The 17,876-nt window shown below is 49.7% G+C and overlaps 2 protein-coding genes across 3 annotated transcripts in view; both read left to right on the forward strand.

Annotated features, from left to right (window-relative positions):
* Positions 1-6,252, forward strand: part of LOC137612781 (ATP-dependent zinc metalloprotease YME1L1-like) — a 28,378-nt gene extending 22,126 nt beyond the window's left edge. For both annotated transcript variants that reach the window (XM_068341490.1, XM_068341491.1), the window contains exons 16-18: positions 3,943-4,016; positions 4,140-4,226; positions 4,317-6,252. In XM_068341490.1, coding sequence (XP_068197591.1) covers positions 3,943-4,016; positions 4,140-4,226; positions 4,317-4,460 — 305 coding nt within the window. In that variant the 3' untranslated portion in view covers positions 4,461-6,252. The remainder of the gene's footprint in view (positions 1-3,942; positions 4,017-4,139; positions 4,227-4,316) is intronic.
* Positions 6,253-6,505: 253 nt separating this feature from the next.
* LOC137612780 (extended synaptotagmin-2-like) overlaps positions 6,506-17,876 on the forward strand; it is a 37,550-nt gene continuing 26,179 nt past the window's right edge. The window contains exons 1-6 of the mRNA XM_068341489.1: positions 6,506-6,912; positions 9,915-10,292; positions 11,832-11,873; positions 12,115-12,249; positions 12,491-12,567; positions 13,183-13,255. Coding sequence (XP_068197590.1) covers positions 9,933-10,292; positions 11,832-11,873; positions 12,115-12,249; positions 12,491-12,567; positions 13,183-13,255 — 687 coding nt within the window. The 5' untranslated portion in view covers positions 6,506-6,912; positions 9,915-9,932. The remainder of the gene's footprint in view (positions 6,913-9,914; positions 10,293-11,831; positions 11,874-12,114; positions 12,250-12,490; positions 12,568-13,182; positions 13,256-17,876) is intronic.

A 17,876-nucleotide genomic window follows, 5' to 3' on the forward strand; every position in this document is an offset into this window, starting at 1 on the left:
AGTCAGTACAGCGGGAGTCACAGTCAGTGCAGCATGAGTCACAGTCAGTGCAGCACGAGTCAGTCAGTACAGCACGAGTGAGTCAGTACAGCGGGAGTCACAGTCAGTACAGCATGAGTCACAGTCAGTACAGCACGAGTCACAGTCAGTACAGCACGAGTCAGTACAGCACGAGTCAGTCAGTACAGCGGGAGTCACAGTCAGTACAGCACGAGTCACAGTCAGTACAGCACGAGTCAGTCAGTACAGCGGGAGTCACAGTCAGTGCAGCACGAGTCACAGTCAGTACAGCACAAGTCACAGTCAGTACAGCACGAGTCACAGTCAGTACAGCATGAGTCACAGTCAGTACAGCACGAGTCACAGTCAGTACAGCACGAGTCACAGTCAGTACAGCACGAGTCAGTCAGTACAGCACGAGTCACAGTCAGTACAGCACGAGTCACAGTCAGTACAGCACGAGTCAGTCAGTACAGCGGGAGTCACAGTCAGTGCAGCATGAGTCACAGTCAGTGCAGCATGAGTCACAGTCAGTGCAGCATGAGTCACAGTCAGTGCAGCATGAGTCACAGTCAGTGCAGCATGAGTCACAGTCAGTGCAGCATGAGTCACAGTCAGTGCAGCATGAGTCACAATCAGTGCAGCATGAGTCACAGTCAGTACAGCACGAGTCACAGTACAGCACGAGTCACAGCCAGCACAGCACGAGTCAGTCAGTACAACACGAGTCAGTCAGTACAGCGGGAGTCACAGTCAGTACAGCGGGAGTCACAGTCAGTACAGCAGGAATCAGTCAGTACAGCACGAGTCACAGTCAGTACAGCACGAGTCACAGTCAGTACAGCACGAGTCACAGTCAGTACAGCACGAGTCACAGTCAGTACAGCACGAGTCACAGTCAGTACAGCACGAGTCAGTCAGTACAGCGGGAGTCACAGTCAGTGCAGCATGAGTCACAGTCAGTGCAGCATCAGTCACAGTCAGTACAGCACGAGTCAGTCAGTACAGCGGGAGTCACAGTCAGTACAGCACGAGTCACAGTCAGTACAGCACGAGTCACAGTCAGTACAGCACGAGTCACAGTCAGTACAGCACGAGTCAGTACAGCACGAGTCAGTCAGTACAGCGGGAGTCACAGTCAGTACAGCACGAGTCATAGTCAGTACAGCACGAGTCACAGTATAGCACGAGTCAGTCAGTACAGCACGAGTCACAGTCAGTACAGCACGAGTCAGTCAGTACAGCACGAGTCACAGTCAGTACAGCACGAGTCAGTCAGTACAGCACGAGTCACAGTCAGTACAGCACGAGTCACAGTCAGTACAGCACGAGTCAGTCAGTACAGCGGGAGTCACAGTCAGTACAGCACGAGTCACAGTCAGTACAGCACGAGTCACAGTCAGTACAGCACGAGTCACAGTCAGTACAGCACAAGTCAGTCAGTACAGCGGGAGTCACAGTCAGTGCAGCATGAGTCACAGTCAGTGCAGCACGAGTCAGTCAGTACAGCACGAGTGAGTCAGTACAGCGGGAGTCACAGTCAGTACAGCATGAGTCACAGTCAGTACAGCACGAGTCACAGTCAGTACAGCACGAGTCAGTACAGCACGAGTCAGTCAGTACAGCGGGAGTCACAGTCAGTACAGCACGAGTCACAGTCAGTACAGCACGAGTCAGTCAGTACAGCGGGAGTCACAGTCAGTGCAGCACGAGTCACAGTCAGTACAGCACGAGTCACAGTCAGTACAGCACGAGTCACAGTCAGTACAGCACGAGTCACAGTCAGTACAGCACGAGTCACAGTCAGTACAGCACGAGTCAGTCAGTACAGCACGAGTCACAGTCAGTACAGCACGAGTCACAGTCAGTACAGCACGAGTCAGTCAGTACAGCGGGAGTCACAGTCAGTGCAGCATGAGTCACAGTCAGTGCAGCATGAGTCACAGTCAGTACAGCACGAGTCACAGTCAGTACAGCATGAGTCACAGTCAGTACAGCACGAGTCACAGTCAGTACAGCACGAGTCACAGTCAGTACAGCACGAGTCAGTCAGTACAGCACGAGTCACAGTCAGTACAGCACGAGTCACAGTCAGTACAGCACGAGTCAGTCAGTACAGCGGGAGTCACAGTCAGTGCAGCATGAGTCACAGTCAGTGCAGCATGAGTCACAGTCAGTGCAGCATGAGTCACAGTCAGTGCAGCATGAGTCACAGTCAGTGCAGCATGAGTCACAGTCAGTGCAGCATGAGTCACAGTCAGTGCAGCATGAGTCACAATCAGTGCAGCATGAGTCACAGTCAGTACAGCACGAGTCACAGTACAGCACGAGTCACAGCCAGCACAGCACGAGTCAGTCAGTACAACACGAGTCAGTCAGTACAGCGGGAGTCACAGTCAGTACAGCGGGAGTCACAGTCAGTACAGCAGGAATCAGTCAGTACAGCACGAGTCACAGTCAGTACAGCACGAGTCACAGTCAGTACAGCACGAGTCACAGTCAGTACAGCACGAGTCACAGTCAGTACAGCACGAGTCAGTCAGTACAGCGGGAGTCACAGTCAGTGCAGCATGAGTCACAGTCAGTGCAGCATCAGTCACAGTCAGTACAGCACGAGTCAGTCAGTACAGCACGAGTCACAGTCAGTACAGCACGAGTCACAGTCAGTACAGCACGAGTCACAGTCAGTACAGCACGAGTCAGTACAGCACGAGTCAGTCAGTACAGCGGGAGTCACAGTCAGTACAGCACGAGTCATAGTCAGTACAGCACGAGTCACAGTATAGCACGAGTCAGTCAGTACAGCACGAGTCACAGTCAGTACAGCACGAGTCAGTCAGTACAGCATGAGTCACAGTCAGTACAGCACGAGTCAGTCAGTACAGCACGAGTCACAGTCAGTACAGCACGAGTCACAGTCAGTACAGCACGAGTCAGTCAGTACAGCGGGAGTCACAGTCAGTACAGCACGAGTCACAGTCAGTACAGCACGAGTCACAGTCAGTACAGCACGAGTCACAGTCAGTACAGCACAAGTCAGTCAGTACAGCGGGAGTCACAGTCAGTGCAGCATGAGTCACAGTCAGTGCAGCACGAGTCAGTCAGTACAGCACGAGTGAGTCAGTACAGCGGGAGTCACAGTCAGTACAGCATGAGTCACAGTTAGTACAGCACGAGTCACAGTCAGTACAGCACGAGTCAGTACAGCACGAGTCAGTCAGTACAGCGGGAGTCACAGTCAGTACAGCACGAGTCACAGTCAGTACAGCACGAGTCAGTCAGTACAGCGGGAGTCACAGTCAGTGCAGCACGAGTCACAGTCAGTACAGCACAAGTCACAGTCAGTACAGCACGAGTCACAGTCAGTACAGCATGAGTCACAGTCAGTACAGCACGAGTCACAGTCAGTACAGCACGAGTCACAGTCAGTACAGCACGAGTCAGTCAGTACAGCACGAGTCACAGTCAGTACAGCACGAGTCACAGTCAGTACAGCACGAGTCAGTCAGTACAGCGGGAGTCACAGTCAGTGCAGCATGAGTCACAGTCAGTGCAGCATGAGTCACAGTCAGTGCAGCATGAGTCACAGTCAGTGCAGCATGAGTCACAGTCAGTGCAGCATGAGTCACAATCAGTGCAGCATGAGTCACAGTCAGTACAGCACGAGTCACAGTACAGCACGAGTCACAGCCAGCACAGCACGAGTCACAGTCAGTACAGCACGAGTCAGTCAGTACAGCGGGAGTCACAGTCAGTGCAGCATGAGTCACAGTCAATGCAGCATCAGTCACAGTCAGTACAGCACGAGTCAGTCAGTACAGCGGGAGTCACAGTCAGTACAGCACGAGTCACAGTCAGTACAGCGGGAGTCACAGTCAGTGCAGCATGAGTCACAGTTGGTGCAGTGGGAGTCAGAGCTCACTTTCTGCTTTGCTTCTCCAGGTGCGTCGAATGACTTTGACAGCGCCACAAAGATCGCCAAGATGATGGTCACCAGATATGGGATGTGTGAGAAGGTACACACACACACACACACACACACACACACACCCCTTCTCTCTCTCTCTCACACACACACATACACACACACACACACACACACACACACACCCCTTCTCACACACACTCCTCTCCTCCAGCTGGGGGTGATGACCTACAGCGACATGGCGTCTCAGAGCCCTGAGACTCAAGCAGCGGTAGAACAGGAAGTCAGGCTGCTGCTGAAGGTCAGTGTCTCCTCCAATAGCAGAGCAGCAGGAAGTTCCTGCAGAACGCTGCTTCTTGTTTCCTGATTCTGCTTCCTGTTTCCTGTGCAGGCCTCGTACGAGCGCGCCCGTGCGCTGCTGAAGGCTCGCGCCAGAGAACACAAGAACCTGGCCGACGCCCTGCTCACCTACGAGACGCTGGACGCCAAGGAGATTCGGCTGGTCCTGGAGGGCGGGGCCCTGGACGCCAGATGAGACGGGCACCAATCAGGGCTGGGGGGTCGGCTTTGGAGAGCTCGAGGGCCCGGCTGGGGGGTGGGGCCACATCACATCTTCACGCTCTCCTTCCTGTTATCATTAGGGTTCCCAAAGCGGGGGTCTGTGTGAAGCTGGAGGCGGGGCATTTCTGTGTGGGAGGGGCTTCTGGGTAGTATTCTTTACTTCCTGTCAGGACCGGTTCTGTCCAGGACCGGTCGTCACGGCAACAGCAAGGTTGGCTTTCCTCACTTGTGTCTGGTGCCGGCGGTGGATTCGACATCTGCAACTGTTCCTGTTCTTGAAGGGGCCGAGCCCCGCCCCTGCCCGAGCCCCGCCCCCCATAATGTTAAACTATATCATCAGACAGCTGAACTGTGACCTGATGCACCCACGGATCAGACTAAACATGGCCTCTGAAAGGGTTATGGTCAGGGTTAGAGGTCAGAGGTCAGGTGTTCTGTCCTGCAGCTTTTCTTCATCCCATGTCGTGGTTTCCGGGGGGGGGCTGTGATTAAACAAACAGGGTTTGTTTAATCACAGCTTAGCTGTATATACGCTGGGCTGGGGGGGTTTACATAGATGTGGGATCAGAGGTCAGGGGTCAGGCTGCGCTTCATGCTGTCAAGCCTGTGTGATGATGATGATGATGATGAAGGTTTGAGCGGCTGAAGAAATAAACTAAAGATAAATGTGTTGATGGTGTGGGCGTGGCCTGAGTGTGTACACGTAAACAACAAACAGCTGAGCAAGAAGGACGTTTAATACAGACGGATGATGATGGATGATGGTTGGGTTCTCCTCGGGTTCTAGTCGGGTTCTTCAGGACCTCAGCAGATGAAGGCCACTGGTCCACTGGGACCAGGCCCCCCCAGTGGTGCTCCTCAGCCCAGCCACCATGCCCCCCCTGCAGGGGCCCCTGAGGGTCTGGATCTGGACCTCAACCCGCCGGCGCCATGATGGCGCCGGTGGGCGTGGCATCGGACCACATAGGACCGCCCACCGCCCGGTTCCTGCGAGTCAGAACCGTTCTGAGAAGCGACTGATGGGCTTCCTCTTCCTCCCCCCGTGGACCGATCACACCCCCCAACACAGCAGACCCTGAGGGTGGGGGCCCCTCCAGGTTCTCCGTCTCACTTTGCAGGAACCGGAAGCAGACCCCCCCCCCCCGGGGTACCGGCGGTAGGACCGGATGGTCCCACAGCAATGCCCAGGGATCAGGGTGGGGAGGGACGCGGCAGCTGGTCGGGGGGGCGGTCCAGAACACGAGGTCAGCAGGAGGTCATTGTCCAGGTAGAGTTCAAACAGAGTTCAAAGGTCAGGAGTTGGTCCCAGTGGACCTGGCTGGGGGGTCTGTGCTGAATGACACACAGGTGAATGCGTGCGCCTGTGCCTCTTGACAGGTCTGGGTCACGTGACAGGTCACCAGCCGTTACCCCTAAATGAAGCGCCCACAACTGCCCCAGTGTTGTGGATTAGAGTCAGGGCAGATTATCCTGAGACCCTCACAGAATCTTGATCCCTGCTTCCATTCCCTCCTCCTGTCTCTGAAGTGGATTTTCTGCAGTGACTAAAGAAAACCAAACTGGAGTAGACCGGACCAGAACACACTTCAGGTGTCATTGTCTCCGTTACCCCGAGATCAGAGGCCCCCCACCACTGATTCATTACTGTAATGATTATTATTGTTCACCCTTTGATTGATGATCAGTATTTCTCCTACGGTGAATGAACTGATTGTAAGTCTCTATATTTAAATAAACCTCATCAGTGGCGTCACTTCAGTTTTTAATAGAATTATTTTTACTATTATTTTGTTCACAGAGGTATTGATTACCAATTGATGAACACCAGGTTGTTTATTGTCTGATGTCTGCATTAAACCAGCTGTCCTGGAGTGTTAACGGTTATCGGTCCGTTAGACGTCTGAGATAAACCGGTCGGTGGAGATAGGGGGGGGGCCGCTGGTCTAGACGGTGTCTCTCCCCCGTGTTGTCCTGGTCCCGCCGCTAGATGGCGCCCGGTCCTCAGCGGGCCTCCCGCCGGCCCCTCCCGCCGGGCGGCGCCTTCCTGCGGGACGTGGCGGCCGCGGCTCGCAGGGACGAGTTCAGGTTACCGGGACGTCACGCAGCGTCCGAGTCCGCACCGTGTCAGCCGCTTTACCGGGGCTTTACCGGGGCTTTACCGGAGCTTTACCGGAGCTTTACCGGGGCTTTACCGGGGCTTTACCGGGGCTTTACCGGGGCTTTACCGGGGCTGGGGTGAGGGGCGGAGTCCGAGAGGGTGTCGCGAGCTCCCTCAGCAAACGAAGAAGTTTCTTCCGCGAGCCTCTGACGAGCGGCGCGAGCCTCGAACCGGGTCCGTGTCCCCCCCGGACGGACGTCCCCCCCCGGACGGACGTCCCCCGGACTCCGGTCAGAAACTCCTCCGGTCCGGAGTTTCGCGCTGAACGGTGAGTTTTGTTGACTTTACCGGGAAACCGAAGCGGGTTCGGCGGCAGCAGCTTCCGCTTCATTCGGCGTTAATAAAGGAATGATCGGCTGTCGGTGGAAACCGGCCTCCTGTCGGGGCGTGAAGCTCCACAGAACGGTCGGTTCGCAGCTGATGATAATAATGATAATAATGATAATAATAATGATAATAATGATAATAATAATGATAATAATGATAATAATAATTTTTATAATAATAATGATAATAATGATAATGATAATAATGATAATAATAATGATAATAATAATGATGATGATAATGTTAATAATGATAATAATGATAATAATAATGATAATAATAATGATAATAATAATGTTAATAATAATAATAATGATAATAATGATAATAATAATGTTAATAATAATGATAATAATGATAATAATAATGATAATAATAATGATAATAATAATGATAATAATAATGATTATAATAATAATGATAATAATGATAATAATAATGTTAATAATAATGATAATAATAATGATAATAATGATAATAATAATGATAATAATGATAATAATAATGATAATAATAATGATAATAATGATCATGTCAGCTCAGATCGTTGGTGATTTGCTCTGAAAAACAAGTGTAAGGTTTCTGCAGAACGGGTTAATGAGGTGAGTCTGCGTGAACTTTCAGAGTTCAGTTTTTAATCAGATTTAGTTTGTGTCTAAATGTGATGTAAGCCAAACTGAAGGTGACGTCACAACACCTCGTTTGTATCTGACATACTTTCAGTTTCTGTCAAGAATACAAGAATAAAAACTTCAGATGGTTTGGTTGGGTTAGGATTAGGATTAGGATTAGGGGTAAGGGTTAGGGGTTAGGATTAGGGTAGGGGTTCGGGTTAGGATCAGGGTTAGGCTAGGGGTTAGCGTTAGAGTAGGGATTAGGGTAGGGGTTAGGATTAGGGTAGAGGTTAGGATTAGGGTAGGGGTTAGGATTAGGGTAGAGGTTAGGATTAGGGTAGGGGTTAGGATTAGGGTAGAGGTTAGGATTAGGGTAGGGGTTAGGGTTAGGGTAGAGGTTAGGATTAGGGTAGGGGTTAGGATTAGGTTTAGGGGTTAGGGGTTAAAGGGAAGCCTAAGGGTGTCAGTGTGGAAACACTCAGTGTGAATAGAAACAGTATTTTAATTTTTTTCTTCTTAATTTTAATTTTATATACTGTTATAATCCCCAAAGGTAAATTAAGAACCAACACTAGTATATTAGCAAATCAATCACATGCGTACGTATTAGTGTGTACAGGCCGTGAACACACACACACACACACACACACACACAGGGGGCCTGTACACATGCAGGGGGAGGTAGAGTGGGGGGCAGCTCCTTTGTGGTGCGCCCCAAATGAGCCGTTTGTAAGAGGACGGCGCCTTGCTCAAGGGCGCCTCAGCAGTGCTCCGGAGGTGAGCTGGGACCTCCCACTGTCAGCTCACCTCCACGTGTTTTTGGGCGGGAGCAGGAATTGAACCGCCGACCTCAGATTTTTGGATGACCCGCTCTACTGTCAAGACACGGCCCCCCCAGACAGGTTACTGGACATTCATGTGTCTGTAGTGTTTAATGAACAACAAGGATTTAGTGAAGCTCCGGGAGGGTCGTATGCAAATCAGGTGTTAATTAATGTGAAATGTTTTTACAGCTCTAACTAAAGCTCCAACTAAAGCTCTAATTAAAGCTCTGATTAAAGCTCTAACTAAAGCTCTATTTAAAACTCTAATTAAAGCTCTAATTAAAGCTCTAACTAAAGCTCTAATTAAAACTCTAATTAAAGCTCTAACTAAAGCTCTAATTAAAGCTGTAATTAAAGCTCTAACTAAAGCTCTAATTAAAGCTCGAACTAAAGCTCTAATTAAAGCTGTAATTAAAGCTCTACTAAAAGCTCTAATTAAGGCTGTAATTAAAGCTCTAACTAAAGCTCTAATTAAAGCTGTAATTAAAGCTCTAATTAAAGCTCTAACCAACGCCCTAATTAAAACTCTATAGCTCTAATTAAAGCTCTAACTAGAGCTCTAATTAAAACTCTAAAGCTCTAATTAAAGCTGTTATTAAAGCTCTAGCTAAATCTCAAATTAAAACTCTAATTAAAGCTCTAACTAAAGCTCTAATTAAAGCTGTAATTAAAGCTCTAACTAAAGCTCTAATTAAAGCTCTAACTAAAGCTCGAACTAAAGCTCTAATTAAAGCTGTAATTAAAGCTCTACTAAAAGCTCTAATTAAGGCTGTAATTAAAGCTCTAACTAAAGCTCTAATTAAAGCTGTAATTAAAGCTCTAATTAAAGCTCTAACCAACACCCTAATTAAAACTAACTAAAGCTCTAATTAAAGCTCTAATTAAAACTCTAACTAAAGCTCTAACTAAAACGCTAAAGCTCTAATTAAAGCTCTAATTAAAACTAACTAAAGCTCTAATTAAAGCTCTAATTAAAACTAACTAAAGCTCTAATTAAAGCTCTAATCAAAACTAACTAAAGCTCTAATTAAAGCTCTAACTAAAGCTCTAATCAAAACTAACTAAAGCTCTAATTAAAGCTCTAACTAAAGCTCTAATCAAAACTAGCTAAAGCTCTAATTAAAGCTCTAATTAAAGCTCACTGAGCTCCTTTAGGTTGTTTCCTGCAGTTTGAACCTTCATTTGTGTCGTGATTAAACAACAGATGTGTTTAAAACATCACACGTGTGACCAATGACGCTTTATTCTCTATGAATCACTGTCTGACCTTTGACCCGTATGACTCCTGAGACCACAGTGACATCACTGTGTGACCTTTGACCCATATGACTCCTGAGACCACAGTGACATCACTGTGTGACCTTTGACCCATATGACTCCTGCGACCATAGTGACATCACTGTGTGACCTTTGACCTGTATGACTCCTGAGCGTCAGGGACATCTCTGTGTGACCTTTGACCCGTGCTGCACACTGACTGATGTTTGCTGTCAAATGTCTTCCAGTGGGGGGTGAGTGGCAGAATGGACTCCACACCGAACGCCAGGGTCAACGGCCCCGTGGGGGCACCCAGCGGCCCGGTGGGCGGCGGCGTGGGCCCGCCCCCGCCCCCAGAGATGGCTGACGGGTCGCCGTCGTCGCTGATGGAGGTGGCTGAGATGTGGATCCAGTTCGGGAAGATGTTCGCCGTGGTGCTCCCCATCTACGTGCTGGGCTACTTTGAGTTCAGCTTCAGCTGGGTGCTGATTGGCCTGGCCGGCCTGTTCTACTGGAGGCGGAGCTACGGCAACCAGGACTACCGCATCAACCGTGCCCTGGCCTTCCTGGACCACCAGGAGACCACCAGCAAGCAGACGCTTCCGACCACCGAGCTGCCGCCCTGGGTACGTCTGACCCGGTGTGTGTGTGGGGGGGTTGTGAGCGGGGCTTCACGGCTGTTACATTAGCCGTTAGCCATTTGCCGTTAGCCATTAGCCGCTGACGTGGAGCTCAGCTGTTCCTGTGGAGGTGCTGAAGCTTCTGCTGCTGGTTTGTGTTGGAGGCTCCTTACTAGCATGATGCTGGAGGACCAGTGAGGGGTGATTCTGGACCAGTGAGGGGTGATTCTGGACCAGCGAGGGGGGATTCTGGACCAGTGAGGGGTGATTCTGGACCAGCGAGGGGGGATTCTGGACCAGTGAGGGGTGATTCTGGACCAGTGAGGGGGGATTCTGGACCAGTGAGGGGGGATTCTGGACCAGCGAGGGGGGATTCTGGACCAGCGAGGGGGGATTCTGGACCAGCGAGGGGGGATTCTGGACCAGCGAGGGGTGATTCTGGACCAGCGAGGGGGGATTCTGGACCAGCGAGGGGTGATTCTGGACCAGCGAGGGGGGATTCTGGACCAGCGAGGGGGGATTCTGGACCAGCGAGGGGGGATTCTGGACCAGTGAGGGGGAATTCTGGACCAGTGAGGGGGGATTCTGGACCAGTGAGGGGGGATTCTGGACCAGTGAGGGGGGATTCTGGACCAGTGAGGGGTGATTCTGGACCAGTGAGGGGGGATTCTGGACCAGTGAGGGGGGGATTCTGGACCAGTGAGGGGGGATTCTGGACCAGTGAGGGGGGATTCTGGACCAGTGAGGGGTGATTCTGGACCAGTGAGGGGTGATTCTGGACCAGTGAGGTGACAGTCAGATCCTGGAAGCTGAAGCTGAATCTTTGACACTGAAACGTGTTATTGATCTGTTATTTATCTGTCATTGATCTGTCATCGATCTGTTGTCGATCTGTTATTGATCGGTTCCCATTCAGCCTCATGGATCGATAGTTGTATCAGTGATCGGCCCCAGGGCCCCACTGGCGGTTTGACACTGAGGAATGAGCTCGTGGCTCTCGTCCAGCCAATGGCTGAGAGCCTCGATGACATCATCAACATGCAAACGAGCTGCAGAGGAAAGGACACGCAAATAGTTTGAATCACGTCTGATGGGGCAGAGGAGCAGGTCAGAGGTCAGAGGTCATGCTGACGGTGATGATGAGGAGTCAGAAACCCAAACACCACCATCATACCTGTGTGTGTGTCTGTGTGTCTGTGTGTGTGTGTGTGTGTGTGTGTGTGTGTGTGTGTCTGTGTGTCTGTGTGTGTGTGTGTGTGTGTGTGTGTCTGTGTGTCTGTGTGTGTGTGTGTGTGTGTGTGTGTGTGTGTGTGTACTGGAATCAGATTTGTTTTTTTGTTTGCATGTCTAGTTTGAGTTGAGGAGGCGTGGCCATGTGCCACTGGGCGGGGCCAGGGAAATGTTCAAATAAAACAGTTTGTTAGCCTCACTGTTAGCATCACTGCTCTTGTGGGTGGGGCTTCCTATTCGTTTGACGTGTCAAAGGGCGGAGCTAATAACAAACATCACGTTTGAAATGTTGACGTTTGGTTTGATCTCCTGCAGGTTCATTATCCAGACGTGGAGAGAGTGGAGTGGCTGAACAAGGTACACACACACACACACACACACACACACACACACACACACACACACACACACACACACACACACACACACACACACACACACACACACACACACACACACACACACACACACACACACACACACACACACACACACACATATACAAAGATTAGCGTGAAGCAGATGTTTTACCTGTAATAACCTGCCCCCCCCAGACAGTGAAGCAGATGTTTTACCTGTAATAACCTGCCCCCCCCAGACAGTGAAGCAGATGTGGCCGTTCATCTGTCAGTTTGTGGACCAGCTGTTCAGGGAGACCATCGAACCGGCCGTCAGGGGGGCCAGCCCCCACCTGGGGTCCTTCTGCTTCACCAAGATAGACATGGGAGACAAGGTGATGACCCCACCCACAGACAGTCAGACAGACGGTCAGACAGACGGTCAGACAAACAGTCAGACAGACAGACGGTCAGACAGACGGTCAGACAGACGGTCAGACAGACAGACAGACAGACAGACAGACGGTCAGACAAACAGTCAGACAGACAGACGGTCAGACAGACGGTCAGACAGACGGTCAGACAGACAGTCAGACAGACGGTCAGACAGACGGTCTTGTGTCTCTGGTCCTACAGCCTCTTCGGGTGAACGGGGTGAAGGTCTACACGGAGAACGTGGACAAGAGGCAGGTGATCATGGACCTGCAGGTCAGGTAGGCTCACTGACACTCACTTCCTGTCTGTAGACCACACCTACCAGGACCCGCCACCAGGGAGGGAGACTGTTGATGGGGGTTTAAGATGAGGGCTTTGTGTGTCTCCTTTAACATTATGTAAAACCCTAACCCTGACCCCTAAACCCTAACCTCAACCCCTAACCCCTGACCCCTAAACCCTAACCCCTAACCCCCTATCCCTAAACCCTCACCCAACCCTAAACCCTAACCGCAACCCTAACCCCTAACCCTTAACCCCTGACTCCCAACCCCTAACCCCTAAACCCTAACCTCAACCCTATCCCCTAAACCCTAACCCAACCCTAACCCCTAAACTCTAACCCTTATAACTCTAACCCCTGACCCCCAACCCCTGAACCCTAAACCCTAACCCCTACCCTAACTCTTACCCTAATCCATGACCCCAACCCTTATAACTCGAACCCCTAATCCTAAACCCTAACCCCTAACGTCTACCCTAACTCCAACCCTAACCCTTATAACTCCAACCCCTTACCTAATAACACTAACCCCTAACCCTTGTAACCCTAACCCTAATAATCCTAAACCCTAACCCCTGATCCCTGACCCCTAACCTGCTCCGTCCTCCAGTTTCGTGGGGAACACAGAAATCGACATGGACATCAAGAGATACTACTGCAGAGCTGGGATCAAAGGCATTCAGGTGTGTGTGTGTGTGTGTGTGTGTCGATGTGGGGGGGGGCACTAAGACCGTTTTTGGTTCTGGTTCCGGTTCTGGTTCATGTACCACTTCTGGTCCTGGGTCAGGTTCTTTCTAGAAGTGTTCAGGGATGACAGCAGACAGGAAAGTGGGACGCTCCAGCAGTGATGCTGTCAGGCAGCTCGTGCTCCTGAGCTGTGGCCTTTAACCTTTGACCTCAGGGACACTTTACATAATGTGTTGACACAGGGCTGATAGAGCAGCGCCCCCCTTTGGCTGCAGGGGGAGGCACCGGGTCATGTTTGCTGTTCAGAGATCAGTAAAGATCTCCTGACCGAACAAAACGCTCGATATCTGTGGCTCCTGATTGGCTTCTGAGGGAAGAATACGCCCATCAGCCGCTCCTGATTGGCCTCTGAGGGAAGAACACGCCCATCAGCCGCTCCTGATTGGCCTCTGAGGGAAGAATACACCCATCAGCTGCTCCTGATTGGCCTCTGAGGGAAGAATACGCCCATCAGCCACTCCTGATTGGCCTCTGAGGGAAGAATACGCCCATGTGGTCAGCCTGTGATGATCTGATGTGTCTCTGCTCAGCTCAACGGGTTTCTGAGGGTGGTGATGGGTTAGGGTTATAGGGGTTAGGATTAAAGGGGTTAGGGTTATGGGTTTAGGGTTATAGGGGTTAGGGGTTAGGATTAAAGGGGTTAGGGTTAGGGGTTAGGATTGTAGGGGTTAAGGTTATAGGGTTTAGGGTCATAGGTGTTGTAGGGATTAGGGTTAGGTAAACATGCGAATCAAACCAATGACTTCCATACCGGATCGGTCGAGGCCCGGGTTAACAACGACCGCCATCGGGGCTGTTGACCTAGAGGGCGCCGGTGGAAATTGGATTACTGTTGGTCGAAGAAGGAGAGGAGGAAAGTGTGTTCGTAGGAAGAGAGAAGAGGAACACCAAGAGTATAGGACTGAGAGTAGGGACGTTGAATGTTGGAACTATGACAGGAAAAGGTAGAGAGTTGGTTGACATGATGCAGAGGAGGAAGGTAGACATACTGTGTGTCCAGGAGACCAGGTGGAAAGGTAGCAAGGTTAGAAGTTTAGGAGCAGGGTTCAAGTTGTTCTATCATGGTGTAGATGGGAAGAGAAATGGAGTAGGAGTTATCTTGAAGGAGGAGTTTGTTAGGAATGTCCTGTAGGTAAAAAGAGTGTCGGATAGAGTGATGAGTCTGAAGCTAGAAATAGAAGGTGTGATGTTCAATGTTGTTAGTGGGTATGCTCCACAGGTAGGATGTGAGCTGGAGGAGAAGGAGAAATTCTGGTCGGACCTTGATGAAGTGATGCAGAGCATGCCTAGAAGTGAGAGAGTTGTCATTGGAGCAGACTTCAATGGACATGTTGGTGCAGGAAACAGAGGTGATGAGGAGGTGATGGGCAGGTTTGGTGTCCAGGAGAGGAACGCAGAAGGACAGATGGTAGTTGACATTGCAAAAAGGATGGAAATGGCTGTAGTGAATACTTTCTTCCAGAAGAGGCAGGAACATAGGGTGACCTATAAGAGTGGAGGTAGGAGCACACAGGTAGACTACATCTGGTGTAGACGGTGTAACCTGAAGGAGATCAGTGACTGCAAAGTAGTGGTAGGTGAGAGTGTAGCCAAACAGGGTAGGATTGTGGTGTGTAGGATGACTCTGGTGGTGAGGAAGATCAAGAGGGCAAAGGCAGAGCAGAAGACGAAATGGTGGAAGCTGAAAAAGGAAGAGTGTTGCATGACTTTTAGGAAGGAGTTAAGACAGGCTCTGGGTGGTCAGGAGGTGCTTCCAGATGACTGGACAACTACAGCTAATGTGATCAGGGGGACAGGTAGGAGAGTACTTGGTGTGTCATCTGGAAGGAAAGTAGATAAGGAGACTTGGTGGTGGAATGAGGAGGTACAGGAGTGTATACAGAGAAAGAGGTTAGCTAAGAAGAAGTGGGACACTGAGAGGACTGAGGAGAGTAGACAGGAGTACAGGGAGATGCAGCGTAAGGTGAAGGTAGAGGTAGCAAAGGCCAAACAAGAAGCTTATGATGACTTGTATGCTAGGTTGGACAGTAAGGAGGGAGAGACTGATCTATACCGGTTGGCAAGACAGAGAGACAGAGATGGGAAGGACGTGCAGCAGGTTAGGGTGATTAAGGATAGGGATGGAAGTCTATTGACAGGTGCCAGTAGTGTGATGGGAAGATGGAAAGAGTACTTTGAAGAGTTGATGAACGTGGAAAATGAGAGAGAACAAAGACTAGAAGAGGTGACTGTTGTGGACCAGGAAGTAGCAAAGATCAGTCAGGATGAAGTGAGGAGGGCATTGAAGAGGATGAAGAGTGGAAAGGCAGTCGGTCCTGATGATATACCTGTAGAGGTATGGAAGTGTCTAGGAGAGGTGGCAGTAAAGTTTCTGACTGGGTTGTTCAACAGGATCTTAGATAGTGAGAAGATGCCTGAGGAATGGAGGAGAAGTGTGCTGGTGCCCATTTTTAAGAACAAGGGAGATGTGCAGAGTTGTGGCAACTACAGAGGAATAAAGCTGATGAGCCATACAATGAAGTTATGGGAGAGAGTAGTGGAAGCTAGACTAAGGGCAGAAGTGAACATTTGTGAGCAGCAGTATGGTTTCATGCCAAAAAAGAGTACTACAGATGCAGTATTTGCTTTGAGGATGTTGATAGAGAAGTACAGAGAAGGCCAAAGGGAGCTGCATTGTGTTTTTGTAGATCTGGAGAAAGCTGATGACAGGGTGTCCAGAGAGGAACTGTGGTATTGTATGAGGAGACAGACGTGCTGTGTGTGCTGTGGAGGAAAGTGTCAGGTGTGATGTGTGATAGAAGAGTTTCAGCTACAATGAAAGGAAAGGTGTACAAAACTGTGGTGAGACCAGCGATGTTGTTTGGTCTAGAGACAGTGTCCCTGAGGAAAAGACAGGAGACAGAGCTGGAGGTAGCAGAGATGAAGATGCTGAGGTTCTCTCTGGGAGTGACCAGGATGGATAGGATCAGGAATGAGTACATCAGAGGGACAGCACATGTTAGAGGTTCTGGAGATAAAGTCAGAGAGGCCAGACTGAGATGGTTTGGACATGTCCAGAGGAGAGATAGTGAATATATTGGTAGAAGGATGCTGAGTTCTGAACTGCCAGGCAGGAGGCCTAGAGGAAGACCAGAGAGGAGGTTTAAATGGGGTTATATGGGTTAGGGTTAGGGGTTAGGGTTATATTTGTTAGGGGCTAGGGTTACAGGGGTTATCAGTGTTCTCCTTTATGTGTGTTTTTGCGTCTTTGACACACATGTTCTGACGGACACATGATCAACAGACAGTGTGCATCTCTGTGACGCGAGCTTTAAATCACTTCATTCAACAAAAATATTCACAATTTATTCATTTCTCCACTTAGATTTCAAACCCGGAACTTTCCATTACGTTTTGATCTTGCGTGAGTTTCTCGTCATGACACTCACCTGTGTGATTCACCTGTGTGATTCACCTGTGTGATTCACCTGTGTGATTCACCTGTGTGATTCACCTGTGTGACTCACCTGTGTGATTCACCTGTGTGACTCACCTGTGTGATTCACCTGTGTGACTCACCTGTGTGACTCACCTGTGTGACTCACCTGTGTGACTCACCTGTGTGATTCACCTGTGTGACTCACCTGTGTGATTCACCTGTGTGACTCACCTGTGTGATTCACCTGTGTGACTCACCTGTGTGACTCACCTGTGTGACTCACCTGTGTGATTCACCTGTGTGATTCACCTGTGTGACTCACCTGTGTGATTCACCTGTGTGACTCACCTGTGTGACTCACCTGTGTGACTCACCTGTGTGATTCACCTGTGTGACTCACCTGTGTGACTCACCTGTGTGATTCAGTCTGATTAAAATCGACCAATCAGCAACAGGTGTGCTGGTTTTAAGCTGCAGTGAGAGAGGAGTTAGTTTGACCCCCCAGAGTGAGAATAAGAGTCTTGTTGGGTTTGTCTGTCTGTTTAACGCTTTGGAATGTCTGCTGATGTGATTAAGTGCTATACAAATAAAGGTTGATTGATTGATTAATTATCACCATGCCTCAGAAAAAGTTGGAAAAAAACCGAGTGACAATGAACAAGAAGAAGAAGAAGTCTACTTTATTGATCCCTCAGGGGGAAAAAAGACAATGAAAAGTAAATGAAGAAACAGAGACAGATATTACTGAACTATTGGGGTTAGGGTTATAGGGGTTATGGGTTGGGGTTAGGGTTATGGTTATAAGGGTTAGGGTTATGGGTTGGGGTTAGGGTTATGGTTATAAGGGTTAGGGTTATAGGGGTTGGGGTTATAAGGATTATGGGTTAGGGTTATAGGGGTTAGGGTTATAGGGGTTAGGGTTATAGGGGTTAGGTTTATGGTTATAGGGATTAGTGTTGGGGTTAGGGTTATGGCTATAGGGGTTAGGGATACAAGGGTTGGGGTTGTAGGGGTTACGGTTATAAGGGTTAGGGATATGGGGTTATGGTTATAGGGGTTATGGTTATTGTTATAGGGGTTAGGGTGATAGGGGTTATCTGGTCTTGCACCAGGAGCTAGTGTGACTAGCCACTGTGGCT

This window comes from Antennarius striatus, chromosome 18 (genome assembly GCF_040054535.1).
Source record: "Antennarius striatus isolate MH-2024 chromosome 18, ASM4005453v1, whole genome shotgun sequence".
NCBI classification, from domain to species: Eukaryota; Metazoa; Chordata; class Actinopteri; order Lophiiformes; family Antennariidae; genus Antennarius; species Antennarius striatus.